General features: G+C 44.0%; 2 protein-coding genes across 3 annotated transcripts in view; both read right to left on the bottom strand.

The window, feature by feature from the left end:
* Window positions 1-248: 248 nt before the first annotated feature.
* On the bottom strand, window positions 249-5,067 carry LOC122931474. Its single transcript, XM_044285540.1, has 2 exons — window positions 4,386-5,067; window positions 249-940 (listed from the first exon to the last, which is right to left on the bottom strand). Exons 1-2 carry the CDS (start codon window positions 5,065-5,067, stop codon window positions 831-833), a joined length of 792 nt encoding a protein of 263 aa, XP_044141475.1. The 3' UTR covers window positions 249-830.
* Window positions 5,068-9,183: 4,116 nt separating this feature from the next.
* The window catches only part of LOC122931115 (coagulation factor X-like), a 31,095-nt gene continuing 15,149 nt past the window's right edge, over window positions 9,184-25,129 (bottom strand). For both annotated transcript variants that reach the window (XM_044285066.1, XM_044285065.1), the window contains exons 7-9: window positions 15,396-15,655; window positions 13,762-13,879; window positions 9,184-10,196 (exon numbers count right to left, since the gene is read on the bottom strand). In XM_044285066.1, the coding sequence (XP_044141001.1) occupies window positions 9,649-10,196; window positions 13,762-13,879; window positions 15,396-15,655 (926 nt within the window). In that variant the 3' untranslated portion in view covers window positions 9,184-9,648. The remainder of the gene's footprint in view (window positions 10,197-13,761; window positions 13,880-15,395; window positions 15,656-25,129) is intronic.

The following is a 25,129-nucleotide window of genomic DNA, read 5'->3' as shown; positions in this document are numbered from 1 at the left end:
CCCATATAAATAAAACACACCACACCACTGCTTGGATTTAATCGGCCACAGCAGCCGTTTATTAAATAAATACAACATAAATATAACATGAGTTAACCCCTGACGAGGGAGGTCCTAGAAGCCCCAATAACTTTATAACCACTGGAACACCTGCGTCTCCATCTTGCCCCCAGCCGTTGAACCAAGCTCGGAGGCAGCAACTGATGGACGCGTACTTAGTTCCTATCAGCTCCTCAATGAGAGTCCAGCCCCTCCCGCGGGGCCCTCCCATCCTCAAGTACCACCATATTTCACCACTTCAAGGACCTCCCCCGCCTCCAAGAACGCGCAGCTTGACTACCTCAACCCTGCGCGTCCCTCCACATCCGCAAAGCTATCTCCACTCCACTCTGGAGCCCCAGAGCCCACAAATCAGTACCCACCGCATTCAGGTGCACCCCATCTGCCCTCCAAAACGCACCCTCACCCTTCTCCAATACCTCATGCCGCACCACCACACCACCATTCCTTGCCATAAAACGGCCCACCGCTCTGTTCACCTTAATCCTAGCCTTATTCAGGCTCTCTACCGACCTCGCACCTCTCCACACCTTACGCGGCACAATATCAGACCAGACAACGATAACCCCCGGAAACAACGCCCAAATCCTGAGCAAGTCAAACTTGACATCCCGCACCAATTCCCTAAACGGACGCTTCCCTAAATCATTCCCCCCCACGTGCAACGCCAACACATCAGGAGGACGATCTAAACGAACGAAACGATGCACCTCCCTCAACACTCCGCCCCACAACATACCTCTGACGCCTAACCACCGGACCGTAGCCAACTACGGACTCACCCCCAACTGCCGCCCACTCGGCCTCACATCCGCTCTAATCGCACCCCAGAACACATAGGAGTGCCCCAAAATCCACACCAACGCCGCCGCCATCCGACCTGTGAACACAAAAAAGGGGACAAAATCAACATCACCTCCCACCTCCTTACTCTACAACAATGCAGGCCGCACATACGATTTAAAGCGAACCGACTCCCAACGCCCAATCCGCCTAATCACCTCCTCACTGGCGCCCGCCCTGGCTGCCTCAGTTGCCGCACCAATTCTGAATGAATGCCCAGAATAATCCTTGACCGGCACCCCCAAAACCGTCAAACATTTTCTAAAGACCGCCAGAAACTGAAACCGAGACAAAAAGGAACCATCCTCATGCCTCAGAAACGGGACCTCATCCCTCCCCAGCCTCGCGCCATACGATTCCGCACACCTCACCGGGCACATACTACACCCCGGCACTGCAAACAACGTAAAACGCAGCCCCCTACCCTCCTGATCCGTTTTAGACCTGCGAATCCGAATATGCAACCTATCCCCCACCCACTCAACATCCTCGCTCCTAAGGCCCCCCGCTCTCCTAACACTCCCACACACCAACTCCCCCAAGCGAAAGGCCCCAAAGAACGCCAAAGCAAACGCCGCCTTAAATAGCCCTAGCTCCCACCCCGAACTACAAACACCACTCAACCTGTCCCCCATTCGCACCAACAACTCAAAAGACACCGGCCTCCGACAATCCGGCACCCTGCCCGCACCCCTACGCCAACCCTTCAAAACCTGTCGCACCAAAAAACTCTTAGTCAAATCGGCCAGCCCCCGCCACTTAAAACCAAACGCTATACCTGAAACAAGATGATTCACCCTGGACACCGACCACCCCTCACTCTTCAACTGCCCCAACAACATCAACAACCGAACTTCGCCGTCCACTCCGCCAGCTCCCCACGTCCCATTCCACGCCTCCCAGGTCGTCCACGCCTTACCATACTCCCTCCAAGTACCCGGACTCAACGAATCCCTCAACAACCCCATCACTTCTCTTCCAGGATCGCCCACAGCCACGCCGGACACTGCAGACCCTCCGCCTCCGCTTCTGGCGCAAGAAGCCGGAACCGCTCCCACTGCAAACGAGAAAGAGAATCCGCCACTGAATTAGCCACTCCAGCCACATGTTCCGCCACCAACCACACGTTAAGCGACAAACACCGCAATACCAAAAACTGTAACAGCCTAACCACCGGCGGGGAAGATGCGGACAAACTGTTAATAGCCTGAACCACCCCCAAATTGTCACAATGAAAGCGCACCTTCCTGTTTTCCAATTTCTCGCCCCACAACACCACCGCCATCACAATGGGAAAAAGTTCCAACAAGGCCATGTTTCTTACCCACCCACGACTCTGGCCACGTACCCGCACACCATTGCCCCTGGCAGTAGGCACCAAACCCCCCCCCCCCGGACGCGTCGGTATATAACTTACAATCCACGCTATCACACAACTCCGCCATCACCAAAGACCTACCATTGTACTGACCCAAAAACTCCGCCCACACCCTCAGATCCCCTTTTAACTCTTTACGTAACCTGATAAAATGATACGGCACCGACACACCTGCCGTAGCCGCGGCCAACCTTCTACAAAAAATTCTACCCATAGGCATAATTTGACAAGCAAAATTCAATTTACCTAACAATGACTGCAACTCCCGCAACCTAATCTTCTCCCTCCCAATGGCCCTATCAATCTCCTGACGCAAATCCACCAACTTATCCTGGGGAAGCCTACACTCCATCCGTTCCGTATCAATCACAATCCCCAAAAAACACAATTCTGTCGCCGGACCCAACGTCTTCTCCTGCGCCAACGGAACCCCAAATCGCGCAAAAACCGACTGCACTGTATGCAACAACAAAGAACAAACCCGGGAATTCGCCGGCCCTAAACATAAAAAATCGTCTAAATAATGGATAACGGAGGCACAACCGGAAACTTCCACCACTACCCATTCCAAAAAGGTGCTAAAGGTCTCAAAATATGCACACGAAAGAGAGCAGCCCATCGGCAAGCACCGATCCACAAAATATTCCCCCTCCCAAAAACAACCCAACAATCCCATGCTCTCCACGTGTACTGGAAGCAGGCGAAAAGCCGCCTCCACATCAACCTTAGCCATCAACGCCCCCCGCCCCAACCGCCTCACCCACTTCACAGCCGCATCAAATGAGGTGTAGACCACCGAACAAAGATCAGGATCTATACCATCATTGACCGACGCACCTTTCGGGTAAGACAAATGATGAATGAGCCGAAACTTGTTCGGCTCCTTCTTCGGCACTACCCCCAGCGGAGACACCCTCAACCCCCCAATCGGCGGCTCTTTAAACGGACCCGCCATCCGCCCCAACTCCACTTCCTTCCTCAACTTCTCCGTCACCACCTCCGCATGAACAAGCGCAGACCTGAGATTCTTAAGAACCACAGGCCCCGCCGTGACAACCGATGGAATCCGAAAACCAAACCTAAAACCATCCCCCAACAACCCAGCCGCAACCCGATCCGGGTACCTATCTAGGAACCCCTGCATCTCTTCCACCCGCACCGGCGTCCGTCCCTTTTCCAGAACCATCCCCCCCCTTATTCCGTCCCCCTTTGAAACAACGGTTAGCGCCATGCGCTCCCCCACACCCCGTGCACTCGTGCTTAAACTTGCACTTGGCCCCAAATCTGCAATTTCCTTCGTTGAAAAGGAAACACAACCCTTTAGCCGATGCCGCTGCCAACGCCCCCGGGGAAGATCCCCCGGACTCCCCCCGAAAGGACTGCCCAGCCCTAGGAGGCGCCGTCACCCTCAACCACAACCCAATATCCTTATGATCCCACCGGATATCAGGCCTAACCGCCTTACGCTGCCGGAACTGCTCATCGTACCTGAGCCAGCCCACCCCCCCATAAACTCTATACGCCTCCCCAATAGCGTCCTGGTAGCAAAAAAGCGCCGAACAACATTCCGGAGCCCTTTCCCCAATGACACTTGCTAATATGGCAAACGCCTGAAGCCAATTAGCAAAAGTCCGTGGGATCAAACGGTGCCGCCGCTTCTCCTCCTCCTCTTTTTTTCCTTCGTCCTTCTTTCCTCTATCCAAATTAAACCTTTCTAACGGAAGCAGCGAGAATATCTCCACATACTCGCCCTTCCAAATCTTTTCCCTCACCTCCTGCTTCAAATGAGCCCCCAGCGGCCCCTCAAAGCACACATACACCTCACCGCGAGCCCTATCATCCAACCTCTGCCCCTCCCCTTCTCCACCCGCCTGCGTCTCAACCGACACCGACCCCAACCCAGCCGCAACCCCCCGCGCACCAACCCCCGACCCCGGCCCCACTCCCCACCCAGGCGCCGGAGACCCCCCACCAGCTCCCATCCCCGACAACCATCCCGCCAATCCCCCCAATAACTGCCCCAAACCCTTACCAAACTCCCCCATGGTCCCCCCCCCACCCACCGGGAGACCCTGCCCTAACATGGATCCCCAAGCAATCTCACCAGGCACCACGGGCGCTGTGACTCCCGCTGCCGAAGGTCCTGACTCCTGCCGCACGGACACTGCTCCATCATAGCTCCTGGACGTCGACGGCTGCTCCTCCTGGACCACTTGAACGACCCTCTGCACCACACTGGCCGGACACCGAGCCTCCGCCACTGCAAGGGGACCTTCATCCACGCTGCTCAAATCTTCTCTGGACCTGCGCCGGTATTCGTCCTCCACCAACGCAGTCCGAGGGACCCGATCCTCCTCAAACAGCCGAGTGGACCGCCCGCTAAAGGAGGGACTGGGCCGGTCCACCGTTCCCGGTCCCGAATCCTGCTGCACAGCCGCAGGGAGTGGGGGAAGGGGCGTCCCACTCCTCACAGGGCCCCGCCGCGTATCGGGAGTCCTCCCACGGCGGGAGCGGCTCGCAGAAGCCCTAGCGGCCGCTCCCCGCCGCCGAGGGTCCACAGAGGGGCTCCCTACTCGGTGCCGGGCCCGGGGGGTGACTTCAGGGCTTAGGCGAGCCGGCGGAATACCACGCCGCGGCCGGGCAGCCCGAACATTAGGGGAAGCCACAGGAGCAGGTGAAACTATGCAGGCACCAACCTGCTCCTGCAGCCAGCCAGGCCCCCTCACCTCCGCTTCCCTCCTCAGCCTCTCCAACATCTCCTCTACTGACAGTCCAGGCGCCGACATGCTGCCCCGATTCCGTCTCCTGGCCAGACTGCACTCACTTCCGCCTCGTTCGTTCTTCTCTCTGCTGGCCACGCCCCCCGTCGCCCAAGCAACTCGCGCCTCACCACCGCTCCCGCCCCCACTCCCCACCAACCCTTTCCTCACCAGTCCTGCCCAGCCAAGCCTCTTCATGGACGTCCTCCCCCACCGCTGCGCTCCTCGTCCGGACTGACTATCTTGTTATAAAGAAAATACAGTTCAGAAAACAAAGAATAAATAAAGCTGTAGAAAGCTGTAAAGTAAGTGGTGTATATACATAGGTCCCATCATGATCCGGTGGATGAATCTTCCAGCGCTCAGGGATTACCCTATAACGTTGCTTAAACAACACCTTAACTCTATGCAAGATAAAACACGTACAGAGCTTCTTACCAAGAAAAATAGAAATAGTGACAAACAAAACAAAATAATTCCTTTGGTAACTACCTACACAGAAGACAGTACACATATTCGGCAAATTATCTTGAAACACTGGCCGGTTCTAAAAAGTGGCCATGAGGATATTGAGGAATTTCATTTTCCTCCCCTCATGTCCTATAAGAGAACTAGGAATCTTAAAGATAGATTGATTCGCACCGATATAGGTACACAAAAAGTAGTGGGCCAAACCTTTCTACGCAGTCCCAAATTGGGCTGCTTTCCATGCTTAAACTGTATCAATTGCCGATACATGCACAAAGGCAGTTTCTTTCTGCATCCACTTACGCAGAAGAAGTATTATATCAAGCACTTTTTGACATGTGACTCTTCCTTTGTTATATACATCCTGTGGTGTCCATGTCAGTTATTATACATTGGGGAAACTTCACTGGATTTTAAAAGTAGAATCAATCAACATCGATACACCATCCGTAAAAAACTGATGGATCTTCCAGTCCCGAAACATTTTACTGACATGGAACACAAGGAACGTGACCTGAAATGTATGCTGGTTGACCATATCCCTATACCACGGAGGGGTGGGAACAGACTTGCCCTTTTCAAAAAATGTGAGATGCGATGGATTGCAAAACTAAATACTACAAGACCACAGGGATTAAATGTAGATTACAGACCCTGGTTATTGTCCTAGGTGATTGTACTCTTGATTCTGCTCGTCTGCTCGTATGTTGAGTCTTAAGTGGTTGTGCCCCTTGTTTATTCAACAGGGTGTTCTTATACACAGTTTTTTTTTATTATCCTCAGGAGTATGGTGACTGTTGTGTGTACCCACAACAAAATGTGAGCGCTGGAAGATTCATCCACCGGATCATGATGGGACCTATGTATATACACCACTTACTTTACAGCTTTCTACAGCTTCATTTATTCTTCGTTTTCTGAACTGTATTTTCTTTATAACAAGATTGGTTGGATCATGCCTCGGTGCACGGTTGGGTATACGGTCATAACTTATGCGATGCGTGACGTGTGACTGTGCCCCATACTGGTGCGCTGACATTTAGATTCGATCGATACTTATGTCTTCTTTGTTTGTGATTGGTAATGCAAGCATTCAATTATACATAAGTGATGTTGGACAACTTGTGATGGCCAAGTTGCTATACCCATGCGATCGGAGTCACACGTGGACATGCCTCTTGAGCCACCAGTCTCGGGTAAAATAGGGACATGTTTATATAGCTTGTGCCCCTGCAATCTAGAGGATGATCCCGAGTCTGACATGTTGGAGTTCCAGGGATGGTATCCAACTGACAGGGGGACAAATCAGGTTGGGACTTTGTGATAACCACATAAGTCACATTTACTGAAATCCTCGATTAGACTAGGGGGCTATTTAATAACTTATAAATCAAGTCCGCACACAGTGAGGATAGCGGCGGTACTTCCGCCTAGTACATTTAGCTTTCCTGTACATAACAATGGTACTTCCAGTTATATATACTCTTTTGATTTACTTTTATTCCCGAATTGATTGGTGACTCATGAATGACATTGTCCGCGTGATTCGATGCGCTGGGGTTGACAATGATCCGATTACGGGTGCCCATACTGCCATATATACTGCGCTACTGCTTATGCTTGCATACGCAATCCTTCTAGGTCTGCAAGATCATCTATTTCTTCAAACCTTATATATTCAATACTTATTCTAGGTGATGTATATATGTCCCACACTATGATCCTTGTGAACAAATCTGTTTAATCATGCTTGTTCATGTGCTTTAAACCTCATTGAGCACATGAACTTGCAAGTTCGTCTAATCCGATCATGTGACAAATGGAAGCACATGACCGGATGATTTACATGAACAGAGGAGTGATCACATGCTGTGACCACACCCCCACAGGTCCTGCGTCATGTGCATTGCATTGAATGACCAAAATGGGTGATCATGTGACCGGATTCCCCAGGAAGGTCCTGTGACATGCGCATTGATTTCCTTGAGACGCTGGAACCCTTGTGCTCTGACTCCATCGCTCACCCCTGCAATCAAATTCACCATTCCACTGAGGTACACCTGCACAGTTTGGTTATTATAATGGTACACACCTGATGTCATTAAGATTGTTATTATTGCGTTTTGTCAGCATGCTGTATGTTGGATTTGATATGGATATCATTTACACTGCAAAATTGAATGGAGTTTCATGAAATGTTAATTTACAATAGCAACACTGTTGCTGTCATAAGTTTTGAACTATATCACCTTGATTGATTGTAATTTATTAATTGATTGTTTTATTATGTCAATATGTTTAAATATGTACTAAGCACTGCCCACTATGTCATTGCTTGAGAAAAATCCCATTGAGAGGATTGAAACGTCGCATGTTTGGTGATTAAAATTTCTTTTACTTTTTCACGACTTGGATGTGCCGCGGAGTTCATTTTTTTATACCGTTTGGAGGTGGATCGCCGACTCAGCCGCTGGCACTCCGCCAGTACTATTCTGATAGTGGTGCTGCCCACATTCCTTGATTTTTATATATATTGATATATATATATATATATATATATCAGAAGACATATACATTACAGACCAAAAGTTTGGACCCACCTTCTCATTCAAAGAGTTTTCTTTATTTTCATGACTGTGAAAATTGTAGATTCACACTGAAGGCATCAAATGTATTATATACATAACAAAAAAGTGTGAAACAACTGAAAATATGTCATATTCTAGGTTCTTCAAAATAACCACCTTTTGCTTTGATTACTGCTTTGCATACTCTTGGCATTCTCTTGATGAGCTTCAAGAGGTAGTCACCTGAAATGGTTTTCACTTCACAGGTGTGCCCTGTCAGGTTTAATAAGTGGGATTTCTTGCCTTATAAATGGGGTTGGGACCATCAGTTGCGTTGTGGAGAAGTCAGGTGGATACACATCTGATAGTCCTACTGAATAGACTGTTAGAATTTGTATTATGGCAAGAAAAAAGTAAAGAAGTAAAGAAAAACGAGTGGCCATCATTACTTTATATTTGCATAATACCACTTCCCTCTACAGCTGGATAAAAATAATAAAGCACCATTTGGACTTTTAACCCCTGAAGTCTGAGAGTCTGTCACAAGTACATGAAACCCATGACACATCCTATAAGTGATATACAATACTCAGGTATACTTAGCTATCTCGCCTGATTTTCTAGGAGACAGACAAGGGGAAGATTCAAGGACTCACTCTAACAATATTGGTTAGAATGTGCTATATCTGAAAAAAATGGGCAATGAGACTAAGACGCCTCATACACACGACCATTGTCAGACGGTGCCTGTATTGCGACTCGCAAATAGCTGGGTCTGCAATATATGGGCACTGGCCGTTTGTGCACCGCATCAGGAATGCAAACTCAATTACTTGAAGATGCGTGCCTCCGCACTGCAAAAAAAAAAAGTAGTGCATGTGCATGGATCGCGGACCCCTTTCAAGTGAATGCGTCTGCATACGGCGGCCACATAGTCGGTGACTGTGCATTGTGGACCACAATTTGCGATCCGCAGCACGGGCACAGGCCAACAACGGCTGTGTGCATGAGGCCTAATAATAATGTTGAATCTGTTATATGATTATCCAGTAACTCCTGGTGAACAATTATGAACATTTTTTACAAGAGAGTAAGACACATTACAAGATGTAGTAAGTAAACTTTATTAATGCTGTCCATATATTTCAATATTACTGAATTGCCAAGATAATGCAAAAGCAAACAGTGATCCATGCTTATTAGTATTAATAAACAACCATATTGCTAGAGCTGACATTGCCAGAAGGTCTAGGACTGATTATACTTCGTTGCTTCTGTTTCTTTCGTATTAGGTATGCTAAGCAATGCACTAAAATGAGGTTTGGGGCTGTAGGCTCATAGCCAAAAAATCTGAACTAGTACAATTATTACTTTCCAATTAGGTAAAGACTTGAATTATGAGAATATTTGGACCACAGAAATACATAAAAATTATGTGTTAGTTGCCAGACCTTACAACTACTGAACCATCAAGAAAGTGTTTTAATAAATTGTAGCATATTGACTTGTTATTTGGTGGAGTATATTGGTAAAGCTTCAACGAAGCTGAGGGGTAGCTGGGGTTTTTGGGAAATCACTGGTGTCTTTTCAATACACCTTTAAGCCATTTATTTAATTTGGATACTTTTGTGTACACACCATATTTGCCTTGTTGTGCACAACCTTCTCCCCAACTAACAATTCCTGTCACAAAATAGGTGTCTTTGTATGGGGTGACATGTGGACCACCGCTGTCTCCCTGACAAGCATCTTTCACCTCCTTGTCATAGCCAGCACAAAACATGTTTTCTGTGATTGTGAACTTACTGGATTCTTTGCATGTTTGCCTACTAATGTAGGGTACGTGAAGCATCTGAAGTTTTGTGGCCTGAAGCCCTCTTTCATGAAGACGTCCGAAACCGCTCACCATTGCCTGCCTCTCATTCATCAGGACTTGTTCAGCAAAATCAGGATCAGGGAGGCATGCCGGTATGATGTTATCAGTGAAGTTTATGGCATCTTTCAGTTTTACCACAGCTATGTCAAAGTCATAGGTCAACCTGACAAATTTAGGGTGTATAATTATCTTATCCACCTTGTGTATTGATTCAGTACCATCCTTCTTACGTGTATTTATTTCTCCTGTAAAATGAGGCAAAATAGGGTTAGTCTTGGTTGGTTTCAAATGCAAAGGATGACTTTTATCTATCTCCCAATAAAAAAAAAAACATGTCACTAGTGCCACCTATGGCACCTATGGTGGCTCCCCATGAGAAAAGATCCAACTTTACAACAAGCCTTTACAACTAGCCAAGCCAAATAGCCATCCATAGATGGCTGTTTTGGGGTGTTTGCCCCTCGTCAGTATGGAGTAGGATTCTGTCTGGCTCAGTGCGATGCCTTGGAAGTAGCTTAGGCAGCGTGCTGAATCTGCTTAGAGACCAGTTCTATGTGGAGACTTACTGGAAGTACTCCATGGTAGGGAGACTTATTGGCAATGCTCCATGGCAAATGAATATGCAAAGAAGTTCTACTCTGTATTGACGAGGGGCAAGCACCTTGAAACGTCTGTCTACAAATGGGTAGCTGGCTTGGCTATATTCCCTTGTCAAATCCCAAGGCTTGTTAGAAATACGGATTTCGACTTATCGGGAGCCACTTCCAATAGGTGGCGCTGGCAAGATGGTTCTCTTTCTTGGGAGATACCTCTCTGCATATTCATTTCTCATGGATCCTTGCCAATAAGTCTCCATACCATGGCGTACTTCCAGTAAGTCTCCATAGAGGACTGGTCTCTTTAAGGAGATTAAGCACCCTGCCTAAATTGATAACTAAATAGAGATAAGTGAATTCATTATAAATTAATCAAATTTGTCTCAAATTTCCAGCCGAATCTGAACCTTTTGCGATTTGATTCAGACAAATCTCTCAAAGTGACAACCACTATTTTGCAAGTGAGAAGTTAAGGCATCTGACACCAAAAAGATATACCTTTTGGACTTTTTAAAAAATCCAACAGAGCAGTGTTATTAAACAGGTTGTTTATTACACCAGGTACTATCCTTTTACCCATAGCCATATATGTCCCTCCCTGTCACTTTGACATTACTAATACTTTCTGGGGCATAAAGAGTATGAAAGTGGTTGGATACAGTGTGATACACAGATTTTTAGGGCAATATGAATGAGCACTTTTAATTTGAGTAGAATTGACTAGTTCCTGAATAGAATCTGCCAACCGATTCATTGCAATTCGACCCAAATAGAATTTCAGCGATTTTTCACTCATCTCTATAACCAAAAATTGAATAAGTAGAAAATATATATATTTTTCTTGGTATTATTATTGCTAACTTTGCTTTACATTCCACCATATGCTATCATTTTCAATTACACCAGTCCCTGCACTGATTTTCAAAGCCAACTAAGTGGACAAGAGTATAGATTAAAGGGGAGTCCACAAAATCGTAGATTAGTAAATATGCAAATATGCTAAAATAGTACAAGATGCGGTTGTTGCTTTGTCGGTTAGATCTTATAGCCAATTGGTGTCGGATTATTTTAGTCCCACGAATTCTCAATAGGGCATAGCTTAGAAGCACATTATTTTCACTTTATCTGCCAGTTTCCTTCGGTTTATATTGTTAAATAACCTTTAACACTTTAGTACAACAACAAATTTGACGACTTTGTTGCACTAATACTTCAGTTGTACTGTTGATTGGTGCTTAAGATGTTAATACTTATTTAGTCCAATTAATGCTGTAACAGATTTCAGTTATGCTGTAAGTTTGTAGTTAATATGTGAGTAAGATGTTGGATTCGGCCACATGTGATCAATTCAGCCACATGTATCAAGATATGTCACGGTAGTCACTATGTTCGTGCAGGACTTAATATGTTCCTATAGTACTTACTGCATTTATGCAGCCCTTGATGTTTATGTGTAGTACTCAATACGTACTCAATATGTGCGTGGTGGCGGTCTGTGGAGGGTCGGTTCACAAGGCAGTGTGGATGGAAGCTTAGAAGCACAACTATGGTTATAATTTTTCACCAAGTGCAGGCGTCCCGGAGAATTCAGAGCGCATGCGCCAGAGAAAATCACAGCCGGCTAGGGTGCAGGTCCAGCGCAAAAACGGAACAGTCATGTGCATGAGGCCTTACTCACATATTAACTATGGACTAACAGCATAACTAAAATCTGTTACAGCATTAATTGGACTGAATAAGTGTTGTATTAACATCTTAAGCACCAATCAACAGTACAACTGAAGTATTAGTGCAACAAAGTCGTCAAATTCGTTGTTACACTAAAGTGTTAAAGATTATTTAACGATATAAACCGAAGGAAGCTGGCAGATAAAGTGAAAATAATGTGCTTCTAAGCTATGCCCTATTGAGTATTTATGGGACTAAAATAATCCGACACCAATGGGCTATAAGATCTAACCTAACATAGCAACAACCGCATCTTGTACTATTTTTAGTATATTTTTTTAATTTTACATGCGTGAGCTCTGCATTTAAAGGACTGGGATCACTAAACTGAAGCTATGAATTCTATTTTTTACTAAATGATTCTATGCATTGTATGAAATATAAATGTGTATATGTATTTTATTAATTGTTGAATAAGTAAAGGCACATGCAAATGAATGTGAGCCGGCCTATTTGTCTTCAATGCCATAATTCAACAAAGCTAATGCGGTGCTACCATTCCGAAGTTTCTGACTTGTAGTAAAATGTGGGTATGAAAGGGATGTGGGTATGAAGGGTGACATTGCACTGCAGCAATTCCATGGACAGAGTGGCATCTCACCAAGTTCTGCATGGCATGGATTAAAGAGGTTCCACAGACTAAACATAGTGGATACATCATTAATATCAGATCAGTGAGGGTTGGACACCTGGTACCCCTGCCGATCAGATGTTTTGCAGACAGCTCTGTACGCTGCCTGGGTACCGCAGCTCAGGTGCCATTCCAGTAATTGGGAGTTGAGCCTCAGTTCGCCGGTGCTGGAAACTGCACAGTCTACAGGGCTGCTTCTTCTGCACACATTGTTGGCTTTGGATGCCAGATGTCGGACCCCCTCTGATGTGATATTGATGACCTTGATGATCATTAATTTCTGTACCCCGGAGAACACCACTAATGTAATCTATAGAGGAGACATCATATTTTTGCAGCTTTTATAAACATTTCCCGTGATGCCATTTAATACTACATCTTAATCATTTTATTAATATTTGCAGCAGGATGGCAACAGAATGAACATTTTTATAGGCTAATACCTTCTCTTTACCTCCTGCTCTTACATTTTGTGATAGATCACAGATTTGTCTTATGTCTATATACACCTTTCCATTTATAGGCTCCTCGATGTCCACAGTGTTAGTGTATTATATATTATGTATTCTATACTGATATATATTATGATATATCATAAGACTTCTAACTGTATGGAATTGTTGAAGGACTTTCCATGAAACTGACTAAAAGGAGTCATGAAAAGTTGTCATCTTATTTTCATGTTGCAATTAAAGGGTTAGTCCAGAATTAGAAAAACGGCTACTTTCTTCCATAAACAGTGCTATGCCTGTCCACAGGTTGTGTGGGATATCGCTGCTTATCCCCATTCACTTCAGTGTTTTTCTAACCCTGCTCAACGCACTCAAATAAATACTTGCTGATCGGGATACTTACCTACGATAACTTTAAAGTACTTTGTCTGGTTCATGCAGTGGGCTGCTGTGAGGATAAACTGACTGGACAGGATCGTTCCTCCACAGAATGGCTCATCATCTTCACTGAACAGGACAGCCTGCATTGATTTACCAAATTAGATTTTAGATATACATAGGTTAAATAAATCACTTCAGTATTTTTATTTTTATTTTAACTTAAAGTGTTTGTCCCAAAACAGCTTTTTGCAAGAGTGGGATTCAAATATTGAATATATTCCCTACTTGGCAGACTAAAATATGCATGTGAAGTGCCTGTGGTGTAGTGCACCTAAACAAGTGGCATACTTACCATTAAAGGAAGACCACTTGGCTGCTGTCGGGGACCGGGTGCTGACCTGTTTCTCCTGTTCCCAATTCATTGCATTTTCCATCAGCTGCCACTAGGGGGAGCTCAGTGCACAGAGATTATTTACAGCTTCCATTGAAATCAATGGTAACTGTATACATTCCAATCCACTCAGCTCTCCATAGTGGTGGCTACAGGCAGTTTGTTTTGTGATGCAGGAGATTTATCGCTATATTTAAGCCACTTGTCTGGTGTATATACATTGAGATATTGCTCAAAAATACTTATCAAAGTGATACAAATGAATTTATAATGAAAGTGAGGCGTTAGGAAAGTTCAAGTAATGAATGAAGAAGCAAACTGAAGAGGCACTAAAACTGGAAGCTGTAGGAAAAGCTATATATATATTTTTTATATATTTATTTTTAAATATATTTTTACACCCAAATGAGTAGAATGCAATTATAAAAATGGATTCCTAAGGTGTCCATAGCCTTTAAACAGGTTCCGTCACCAAGATCAACCCTATACAACCAGGCATATATTCTGGTAGGGTTGATCAAGCTAAGTAAAACAACACCTTTCTTCGCAGTATTGGAGCACCAGTAGGCGAGTTCATGCTGTTTGAGCGCTGGTCTAGCAATGCCCCTGGGACTCCATACTAATGCCTCCATTCTTATAAACATGTACCCTCCCCTTAGATTGACAGTGCTAGATGAGAGTCTAGTGCTGATATCTCGCTCTGCGCACTAGGTCCCTAGCATGGTGCATGCGCACCATGTCTTCTAATACTTGCCGAGCAGCAAAGATAATTAGTGCACTCGTGACATAACTGAATCCGGAAGTGGAGGTGCTGTCAGCTTCATCTGCAGTTACCTCCACTTCCAGGTTCGGTGACATCACCTAGCCATAATAGGGAACCAGTGCGCAAGCATGAGAGATCAGCACTAGACTCATGTCAATCTGTGCTGAGGGAGGCATGTTTATAAGGATGGAAGCTTCAGTATGGAGCACCAGGGGTGTTGCTGGAGCGGTGCTCAAACCACATAAGCCCCCGCCTGGTGCTCCATTGACTAACTTGCAAAAAAATAAAATTGCTAATTTCTCCTGAACGCAAGCACATACACTGCAAAGAAAGGTATTGTTTTACTCAGCTTCATCAATCTTATCAGGATATACTGTATGCCTGGTTGTATAGGGTTGATCCTGGTGACAGAGCCCCTTTAAATAAAGCTCTTCTTAGGGCACCAGAGATTGTGTGTTTACAGTCATGAGGTGTATAAATCTACATTTAATCCATTATTTACCTGCCATGGGCATTCTCCAAATTTGCAATCTGTGCCACCCACAATCCTCTCATTTGGGTTGTAGTCGTAGTCTAATTCAGATAAAGATGCATCAGGAAGTCTGTCTTCAGCCTGGAGGTTTTTTTCGGGGGATGTGGAGTCAGCGTGACTTGCAGGAGAGTTGCTTATCTTTGAACCAGCTGTGTGGTTTGTACTGTCCACTTCCTCACTTACTGACCTCTTGAATCTGAAGCCCGCTCTTCTTCCGCAGGGATATTTTTCTGTAACACATAGCCAAGATTAAAAAGTTATGGAAGTGTGCAAATTCTGACAATGACAGCGCAGTAGAAAATACAAGAAACATCTACCTAAAATCGATCAGTTTTATTTCACAGTTATTATATTCGTTTTTTTGAGTCATTCATTGATCATTCATGATGTATACTTTGTATGGAGAAGATAAATGCATGGAGAATTCATATTTCTGTTTTCATGTTTAGGACATGTTAACTAAAAAGGATAATCTTCAGGGAGCATGAGAGAGTGCCCACTGCAATCAATAGATACAATGGAGACCTATTAATTCCAATTGGTGCCTTGCTATGCACTGCAGATCTATGATATGCAGCTGTTTAACTATGCAGCTTCCAAGCTAACCTCTCTCATTAATCATTAGAACAGTGGGTGTACATGAGTAATAACACTCTTTCTGGCCACAATATGACTTGTATCTGGCATTTTTTATCAGTTTTCCTCTGTGCATGCTGAATGTCTAGTTTTCAGTTCTCCCAGGGATGGTGCATGGAGAGTAGCTGGAGAGTAGAGGAGAATCTGCTTCCTACAATTCCCTTACTCACCCAGTATTGTGAAGGACATTACAGAGAAGTACTGACCTGTATGGCTTTAAACAAAGCACTTGAGCTGAGATATCAAATTCCTATTAAGCTGCAGCAGTTTATTTGATGTCTCTCCTGGAGTCCTGTCACACTCAGCTCCTACTCACTCCACCCCCTCCCCTCTCCATAGACTTGTATTGACATGTGTAATGTGATTCTTCTGTGGAGCTGATTCATACTGGAGATATTTTTCAAAGTGAAAGGCAATTAGTGGGGGTAAACAGCTAATAACATGAGAGCTAGAAATTTCTTTCTGATACGCTGATAAGACTTATTGCAAAGTTTCTTATGGTCGCTTTTACTTTTGATTTATGCAAATTTGTGTGAAAAGTTAGTGACCATTTAATATTATTGCAAGGCGCATGGGGTTATTAATTTATCAACCTTATGTACTTCACATTAATTTCCCTCACTTGCCTTACATTAATACTGTTTTGTCTCACAATAGTCCTACTAAAGGTGCATTGACATGATGTAGAATGGTGCTATTAAAAACAATAAATGTAATTGTGATACGCTGCAGCAAAGACTCGTGTTTTGCCATCTCCACCCAATCTGACATCTGCTGTATGCATGCCACCCAAAAAACAGCAAGTATCTTCCATGTGGTCATATTAATTAGACTAGGATATGTTCGTGATACTTGATTGGTATTGGCAGTTGCCTACCTTTTCAAATTAGCCCCCTTTGATAGAACATTGCTTAGCTCCCTAAGGCTACCTTCACATCCTTAGGTGTAAATAGTAAAGATAAAAAATAGCATTCTGGATACAGCTCCCACAAAGATCTTTGTGGTTCAAATTACAAATAAACCCTTTTTAGTCTAAACTTATCCTGCAGTCATGTTTTACTCTACTTCCTCTGCTCCCACAGTGTCAGACTGCATACAAACACACCCAATAAACAAGAAGAAAGGTTGTACATTTATATTTTATACTTTTCTAAGAAGAATAACAGAGTTGAATTGTTAGTTACTAAATGGACAGGTTAGGAGAGCCGACAGGTCCTCTTTATTCAAGTAGTAAGTCTGAATGTTTTCTTGAAATCCATTGGGTTTGTTCTTAAAGATGTCAATTTAGTTAATTGTTATCACTCCATTGGTTTAAAACAATAGCCAACAGCATACATGCTGAAAGATCACCATTAGTGTTGGTCGAGCACCAAAGTGCTCGGGTGCTCGAGTAGAACACCTCGGGATGCTCGGGTGCTCTACCGAGCACCCGAGCACAATGGAAGTCAATGGGAGAACCAGAGCATTAAACCAGAACCCCCTGCTCTGAAGAGGGAAGGGTGTCTTTTTCACAGGAAAAGGTCAGAAATTGATGAAAACACCACTAAAATGGTTCGGGAACTGCATGTAAAGGATGTCTGGATGCATCTTGGACTCCCAGGTCACTGCTGGGAATGAGGTTGTCCGAGTAGTACACCGCTTTTACAGACTGACAATAATACGCACCAAACTGAAGATAAAATCAAGCTGACCATGTAAAAAAGTTTGTGGGCGAGGGCCTGCCGAGCTGACCTCTAAAAAAATGTTGTGGGTGAGGGCCTGCTGCCGAGCTGACCATGTAAAAAAGTTTGTGGGCGAGGGCCTGTTGCCGAGCTGACATCTAAAAATTTGTGTGGGCGAGGGCCTGCTGCCGAGCAGACCATCTAAAAAATTTAGTGGGCGAGGGCCTGCTGCCGAGCTGACCATCTAAGAAATTTCGCGGATGAGGGCCTGCTGACGTAACTAACCATCTAAAAAAATTGTGGGCGAGGGCCTGTTGCCAAGTTGACCATGTAAAACATTTTATGGGCGAAGGCCTGCTGCCGAGCTGACCATCTAAAAATTTTTGTGGGTGAGGGCCTGCTGGTGACCTATAAAACATAATGGGTGAGGGCAGCCTAATAAGCATGTTGATATGATGGAGGAGGAGGACGAGAAAAGGGAGATTGAACCATATACCCTTTTTAGTGGTGGAAGGGCTGCATAGGAATACAGTGTATTCAATACACCATAAAAGCCACATTTAAAGTGCCTTTATGTTCAACCGCTTTCCTCTGGTGGATTAGAGAAGTCAGGGGCAATTCAGGCCTTGTTCATTTTTATAAGAGTCAATCGGTCTGCATTTTCAGTTGACATGCGGATGCGCTTATCAGTTATTATGCCCCCAGCAGCACTAAATACACGCTCTGACAAAACGCTGGCGGTGGGGCAGGTCAGCACCTCCAAGGCGTAAAGCGCAAGTTCCTGCCACATGTCCAGCTTGGACACCCAATAGTTGTAAGGCACACAGGGATCACTAAGGATGCTGACACGGTCTGCTACATAGAATGTGTCAGCAGATAAGAACCATTTGGCCCATCTAGTCTGCCCAATATACTAAATACTATGGATAGCCCCTGGCACTTTCTTATATGAAGGATGGCCTTATGCCTATCCCATGCATGCTTAAACTCTTCCACTGTATTTGCAGCTACCACTTCTGCAGGAAGGCTATTCCATGCATCCACTACTCTCTCAGTAAAGTATTACTTCCTGATATTACTTTTAAACCTTTGCCCCTCTAATTTAAAACTATGTCCTCTTGTAGCAGTTTTTCTTCTTTTAAATATTCTCTCCTCTTTTACCTTGTTGATTCCCTTTATGTATTTAAAAGTGTCTCGTCTTTTTTCCAAGCTATACATGTTAAGGTCCTTTAATCTTTCCTGGTAAGTTTTATCCTGCAATCCATGTACCAGTTTAGTAGCTCTTCTCTGAACTCTCTCCAAAGTATCAATATCCTTCTGGAGATAAGGTCTCCAGTACTGAGCACAATACTCCAAATGAGGTCTCACTAGTGCTCTGTAGAGCGGCATGAGCACCTCCCTCTTTCTACTGGTAATTCCTCTCCCTATACATCCAAGCATTCTGCTAGCATGTCCTGCTGCTCTATGACATTGTCTGCCTACCTTTAAGTCTTCTGAAATAATGATTCCTAAATCCCTTTCCTCAGATACTGAGGTTAGGACTGTATCACTGATTTTATATTCTGCTCTTGGGTTTTTACGTCTCAGGTGCATTATCTTGCACTTATCAACATAAAGTTTTAGTTGCCAGATTTTTTACCATTCCTCTAGTTTTCCTAAGTCCTTTTCAATTTGGTATATCCCTCCAGGAACATCAACCCTGTTACAAATCTTTGTGTCATCAGCAAAAAGACACACCTTACCATTGAGGCCTTCTGCAATTTCGCTGATAAAGATATTAAACAATATGGGTCCCAGAACAGATCCCTGAGGTACCCCACTGGTAACAAGACCTTGGTCTGAATATATTCCATTGATTACAACCCTCTGTTGCCTGTCTCTCAGCCACTGCCTAATCCATTCAACAATATGGGAGTCCAAGCCCAAAGACTGCACTTTATTGATAAGCCTTCTATGTGGAACAGTATCAAAAGCCTTACTAAAGTCTAGATAAGCGATGTCTACTGCACCTCCTCCATCTATTATTTTAGTCACCCAATCAAAAAAAAATCAATAAGATTAGTTTGACATGATCTCCCTGACGTAAACCCATGCTGTTTTTCATCTTTCAATCCATGGGATTTTAGATGTTCCACAATCCTCTCCTTAAGTATGGTTTCCATTAATTTCCCCACTATTGATGTCAGGCTTACTGGCCTATAGTTGCCCGATTCCTCCCTACTACCTTTCTTGTGAATGGGCACAACATTTGCTAATTTCCAATCTTCTGGGACGACTCCTGTTGCCAGTGATTGGTTAAATAAATCTGTTAATGGTTTTGCTAGTTCACCGCTGAGCTCTTTTAATAGCTTTGGGTGTATCCCATCAGGCCCCTGTGACTTATTTGTATTAATTTTAGACAGTTGACTTAGAACCTCTTCCTCTGTAAAGACACATGCATCAAAAGATTCATTAGTCTTCTTTCCTAACTGAGGTCCTTCTCCTTCATTTTACTTTGTAAAAACTGAACAGAAGTATTCATTGAAGCAGTCAGCTAGTTCTTCATCTTCTTCCATGTACCTTCCTTCTTTTGTTTTTAATTTGGTAATTCCTTGTTTTAGTTTCCTTTTTTCATTTATGTATCTGAAGAATGCCTTATCGCCTTTTTTCCCTGATTGAGCTAATTTCTCTTCTGCCTGTGCTTTAGAAGCTCTTATAACTTGTTTGGTCTCTCTGCCTAATCTTATAAATTTGCCTGTCATTCTTGTTTTTTGTTTTTTTTTATAATTCCTAAATGCTTTCTTTTTGTTTTTAATGATTTTGGCCACTTCTGCTGAGTACCACAGTGGTCTCTTCCTTTTTTTGCTTTTACTGACAAGCCTAATGCAATTTTCTGTTGCCTTCAATAGTGCCACTTTTAAGTAGTCCCATTTCTCTTGGACTCCGATGAAACTGTTCCAGTCTGATAGGGACTCGTATACCACTAATCTAATTTTAGAAAAGTCTGTTTTTCTAAAATCTAAAACTTTTTTGTTTTTGTGTGGTGTGACTCAGTGACTGTACTTATAGTAAACCACACTGACTGGTGATCACTAGATCCCAAGCTTTCCCCTACAGTAATATCAGATACCAAATTCCCATTTGTGAATACTAAATCTAAAATGGCCTCCTTCCGGGTTGGCTCCTCCACTACTTGCTGTAGAGATAATCCCAGTAGGGAATTTAGAATATCTGTACTCCTGGCAGAACTAGCTATTTTGGTTTTCCAGTTTACATCTGGAAGATTGAAGTCTCCCATAATGATAACTTCCCCCTTCAATGTCATTTTAGCTATTTCCTCAACTAGTAGATCATCTAATTCTTTGACTTGGCTAGTTGGTCTATATATCACACCTACACGAGTTACCTTATGATTATCAAGCTGCAAGGTAACCCAAACTGACTCTAAATTGTTCTCGCTAACTTGTATCAAATTATATTTTATGCTATCTTTCACATACCACCCCTCCCCCTTCTTGCCTTCTCTGTCTTTCCTGTATAGAGAGAACCCTGGTATTGATATATCCCAGTCATTACTCCCCTTGAACCACGTCTCAGTAACAGCCACTACATCTATATTCTCAGATGCCATTATAGCCTCAAGTTCATTGATCTTATTCCCTAAACTGCGAGCATTTGTAGACAAGACTCTGAGCTTGTCATTTCTTAACCTTTGTGCTACTGGCCTCTTCTAGCATTGTATCGGGGGGCAGTTGGACTGCTGGATTATCACTCTTTTGCCCCCCTTTCCTAGTTTAAATGCTTCTTAGCAAATACTTGGAACTGTTCACCGAGGACATTCGTTCCCTTGAGAGAAAGATGCAAACCGTCACTAAGCCAAGACACCATTCACCAAGCCATACATTGAATTCCTTAATGCACATCTTCCTGTCATGCTGAAGGTTATGCACAGGCAAAACTGCAGAGAATGAAACAGTTGATGCAACCTCCCGTATATCCTTTCCAAGTGTGTGAAAAGCTTCTTTCACCTTTGAAACCTCATTGCAAGCCAGATCGTTTGTCCCAAGATGGAGGAAAACATCCACTTCCCTTTCCTGCTTTGCTTGCCTAACAATATTAAGGATCCGTTGTCTATCCCTGTTAGCAGTAGCACCAGGGAGACATCTCACAACACCATTCTCCTCAAACTTCACACCTCTTATGATGGAATCGCCAACCAACAGCTGCTTACTATCAATCCTCACCTTCTCCTTTTTGTCTTTGGCTGCAGTCTTACATACTTTAGGCATGGGAGATGATTGTTTCTCACCCACTGTGCTTGAGCCATCCTCCATGTTGCTCTTGCACTCTGAAAAGTGCTGCAAATGAATTATGGAGAGCCACAGACTGTGGGACATGCCTTCAACCCACAACTCTCAGTCTACCAGAACTTACAGTAACCCATCTTCCATTTCTAGGGGGCCTCTGTGGCAGTGGCATAGTAATGTTCTCAGCCTGAGTTTGTTTAGTGTTTAATTTAAAAATCTCATATTTCAAAAAGGTAATTTTCTGCTGCATTATGGAGAGCTGTCTACAGATCAGACAGTATCCAAACCTCTGAAGAGTGGAACCTGAAATAAAAGCATAACAATTCCTGCACAGAACCAGGTCTGCTATTGTAAAGAGGGGAAACATTTTAAACAAACAAATCTTACTTGTTTAGATTGTATCCACCTCTAGATTACCTCCTGAGTGTATCCTGAATATCTCCAATGCTCTTGTAGATCAGCTCTTGGTAAAGCAGTCTTAGAAAAGCAGCAAGCTATAATTAGCAAGCTAATACTGTGTGGATATATACAGGGAGTGCAGAATTATTAGGCAAATGAGTATTTTGACCACATCATCCTCTTTATGCATGTTGTCTTACTCCAAGCTGTATAGGCTCGAAAGCCTACTACCAATTAAGCATATTAGGTGATGTGCATCTCTGTAATGAGAAGGGGTGTGGTCTAATGACATCAACACCCTATATCAAGTGTGCATAATTATTAGGCAACTTCCTTTCCTTTGGCAAAATGGGTCAAAAGAAGGACTTGACAGGCTCAGAAAAGTCAAAAATAGTGAGATATCTTGCAGAGGGATGCAGCACTCTTAAAATTGCAAAGCTTCTAAAGCGTGATCATCGAACAATCAAGCGTTTCATTCAAAATAGTCAACAGGGTCGCAAGAAGCGTGTGGAAAACCAAGGCGCAAAATAACTGCCCATGAACTGAGAAAAGTCAAGCGTGCAGCTGCCAAGATGCCACTTGCCACCAGTTTGGCCATATTTCAGAGCTGCAACATCACTGGAGTGCCCAAAAGCACAAGGTGTGCAATACTCAGAGACATGGGCAAGGTAAGAAAGGCTGAAAGACGACCACCACTGAACAAGACACACAAGCTGAAACGTCAAGACTGGGCCAAGAAATATCTCAAGACTGATTTTTCTAAGGTTTTATGGACTGATGAAATGAGAGTGAGTCTTGATGGGCCAGATGGATGGGCCCGTGGCTGGATTGGTAAAGGGAGCTCCAGTCCGACTCAGACGCCAGCAAGGTGGAGGTGGAGTACTGGTTTGGGCTGGTATCATCAAAGATGAGCTTGTGGGGCCTTTTCGGGTTGAGGATGGAGTCAAGCTCAACTCCCAGTCCTACTGCCAGTTTCTGGAAGACACCTTCTTCAAGCAGTGGTACAGGAAGAAGTCTGCATCCTTCAAGAAAAACATGATTTTCATGCAGGACAATGCTCCATCACACGGGTCCAAGTACTCCACAGCGTGGCTGGCAAGAAAGGGTATAAAGGAAGAAAATCTAATGACATGGCCTCCTTGTTCACCTGATCTGAACCCCATTGAGAACCTGTGGTCCATCATCAAATGTGAGATTTACAAGGAGGGAAAACAGTACACCTCTCTGAACAGTGTCTGGGAGGCTGTGGTTGCTGCTGCACGCAATGTTGATGGTGAACAGATCAAAACACTGACAGAATCCATGGATGGCAGGCTTTTGAGTGTCCTTGCAAAGAAAGGTGGCTATATTGGTCACTGATTTGTTTTTGTTTTGTTTTTGAATGTCAGAAATGTATATTTGTGAATGTTGAGATGTTATATTGGTTTCACTGGCAAAAATAAATAATTGAAATGGGTATATATTTGGTTTTTGTTAAGTTGCCTAATAATTATGCACAGTAATAGTCACCTGCACACACAGATATCCCCCTAAAATAGCTAAAACTAAAAACAAACTAAAAACTACTTCCAAAAATATTCAGCTTTGATATTAATGAGTTTTTTTTGGTTCATTGAGAACATGGTTGTTGTTCAATAATAAAATTAATCCTCAAAAATACAACTTGCCTAATAATTCTGCACTCCCTGTATACACACACTCCCACAAAGGCTCCTCCCCCAACAGCAAATTAACACATTACTCGCCTATGCTCATTTGCAATCAGACAATAGAGATATAATGTCTAGCAAATTCCTTACCTCTTTTGAAACACAGTGTCTGAGTATTCACCAGAAACACCACTGAAGTTCTGCTACAGTGGAAAAACTCTGAGTTAGATTAAGTTAGTCTCCTAAATATCTGCAATGCTCTTGTAGATCAGCTCTTTTTAAAGTAGTCTTGGAATAGCAGCAAGCTATAATTAGCAAGCTAATACTGTGTGGATATATATATATACACACACTCCCACAAAGGCTCCTCCCCAACAGAAAATTAACACCTTACTACGTACTCCTTCACCATCTTCCAAAAATGTAGGTGACACTAGGCCCCGGTTGAGGGTGCTGGCGGGGTGTCATAAAACTGTCCCAAGCCTTGGAGAGTGTTGCCCTGCCTCTGTTGGAACTGCTGTGTGTTCCACTCGTCTCCCCTCCTCAGTTGACCAAGGAACTATTTACTCTGCAGCCAGCGTTGTCTGCTGGAAATTTTTGGAGCAATTTTTCCACAAGGACCTTCTGGTATTGCACCATTTTGCTTTTCTTCTCCACCACAGGAATGACAGATGAGAAGCTATCTTTATAACAGGGGTCGAGAAGGGTGAACAACTAGTGACCGGTGTTGGCTAAAATGCGTACAACGCCAGGTTCACGGGAAAGGCTGCATAACATAAATTCAGCCATGTGTGCCAGAGTCCCAACGGACAACACTTTGCTGTCCTCATCAGAAGGATGACTCTCAATCTCCTCATCCTAGAAACATAGAAACATAGAATGTGTCGGCAGATAAGAACCATTTGGCCCATCTAGTCTGCCCAATATACTGAATCCTATGAATAGCCCCTGGCCCTATCTTATATGAAGGATGGCCTTATGCCTATCCCATGCATGCTTAAACTCCTTCACTGTATTTGCAGCTGCCACTTCTGCAGGAAGGCTATTCCATGCATCCACTACTCTCTCAGTAA

Source organism: Bufo gargarizans, chromosome 3 (genome assembly GCF_014858855.1).
Source record: "Bufo gargarizans isolate SCDJY-AF-19 chromosome 3, ASM1485885v1, whole genome shotgun sequence".
NCBI lineage: Eukaryota > Metazoa > Chordata > Amphibia > Anura > Bufonidae > Bufo > Bufo gargarizans.
The sequence above is the reverse complement of the archived record's forward strand: the minus strand, read 5'-3'. Positions and strand labels throughout refer to the sequence as shown.

What these genes read in the sequence shown, in the direction of transcription:
- LOC122931474 (XM_044285540.1), bottom strand. Translation starts at nt 5,067, where the DNA reads ATGTCGGCGCCTGGACTGTCAGTAGAGGAGATGTTGGAGAGGCTGAGG. An exon ending in CACAGCGCCCGTGGTGCCTG is followed by an intron (nt 941 to 4,385) that starts GTGAGATTGCTT and finishes TTGTGTTCACAG; the next exon opens with GTCGGATGGCGGCGGCGTTG.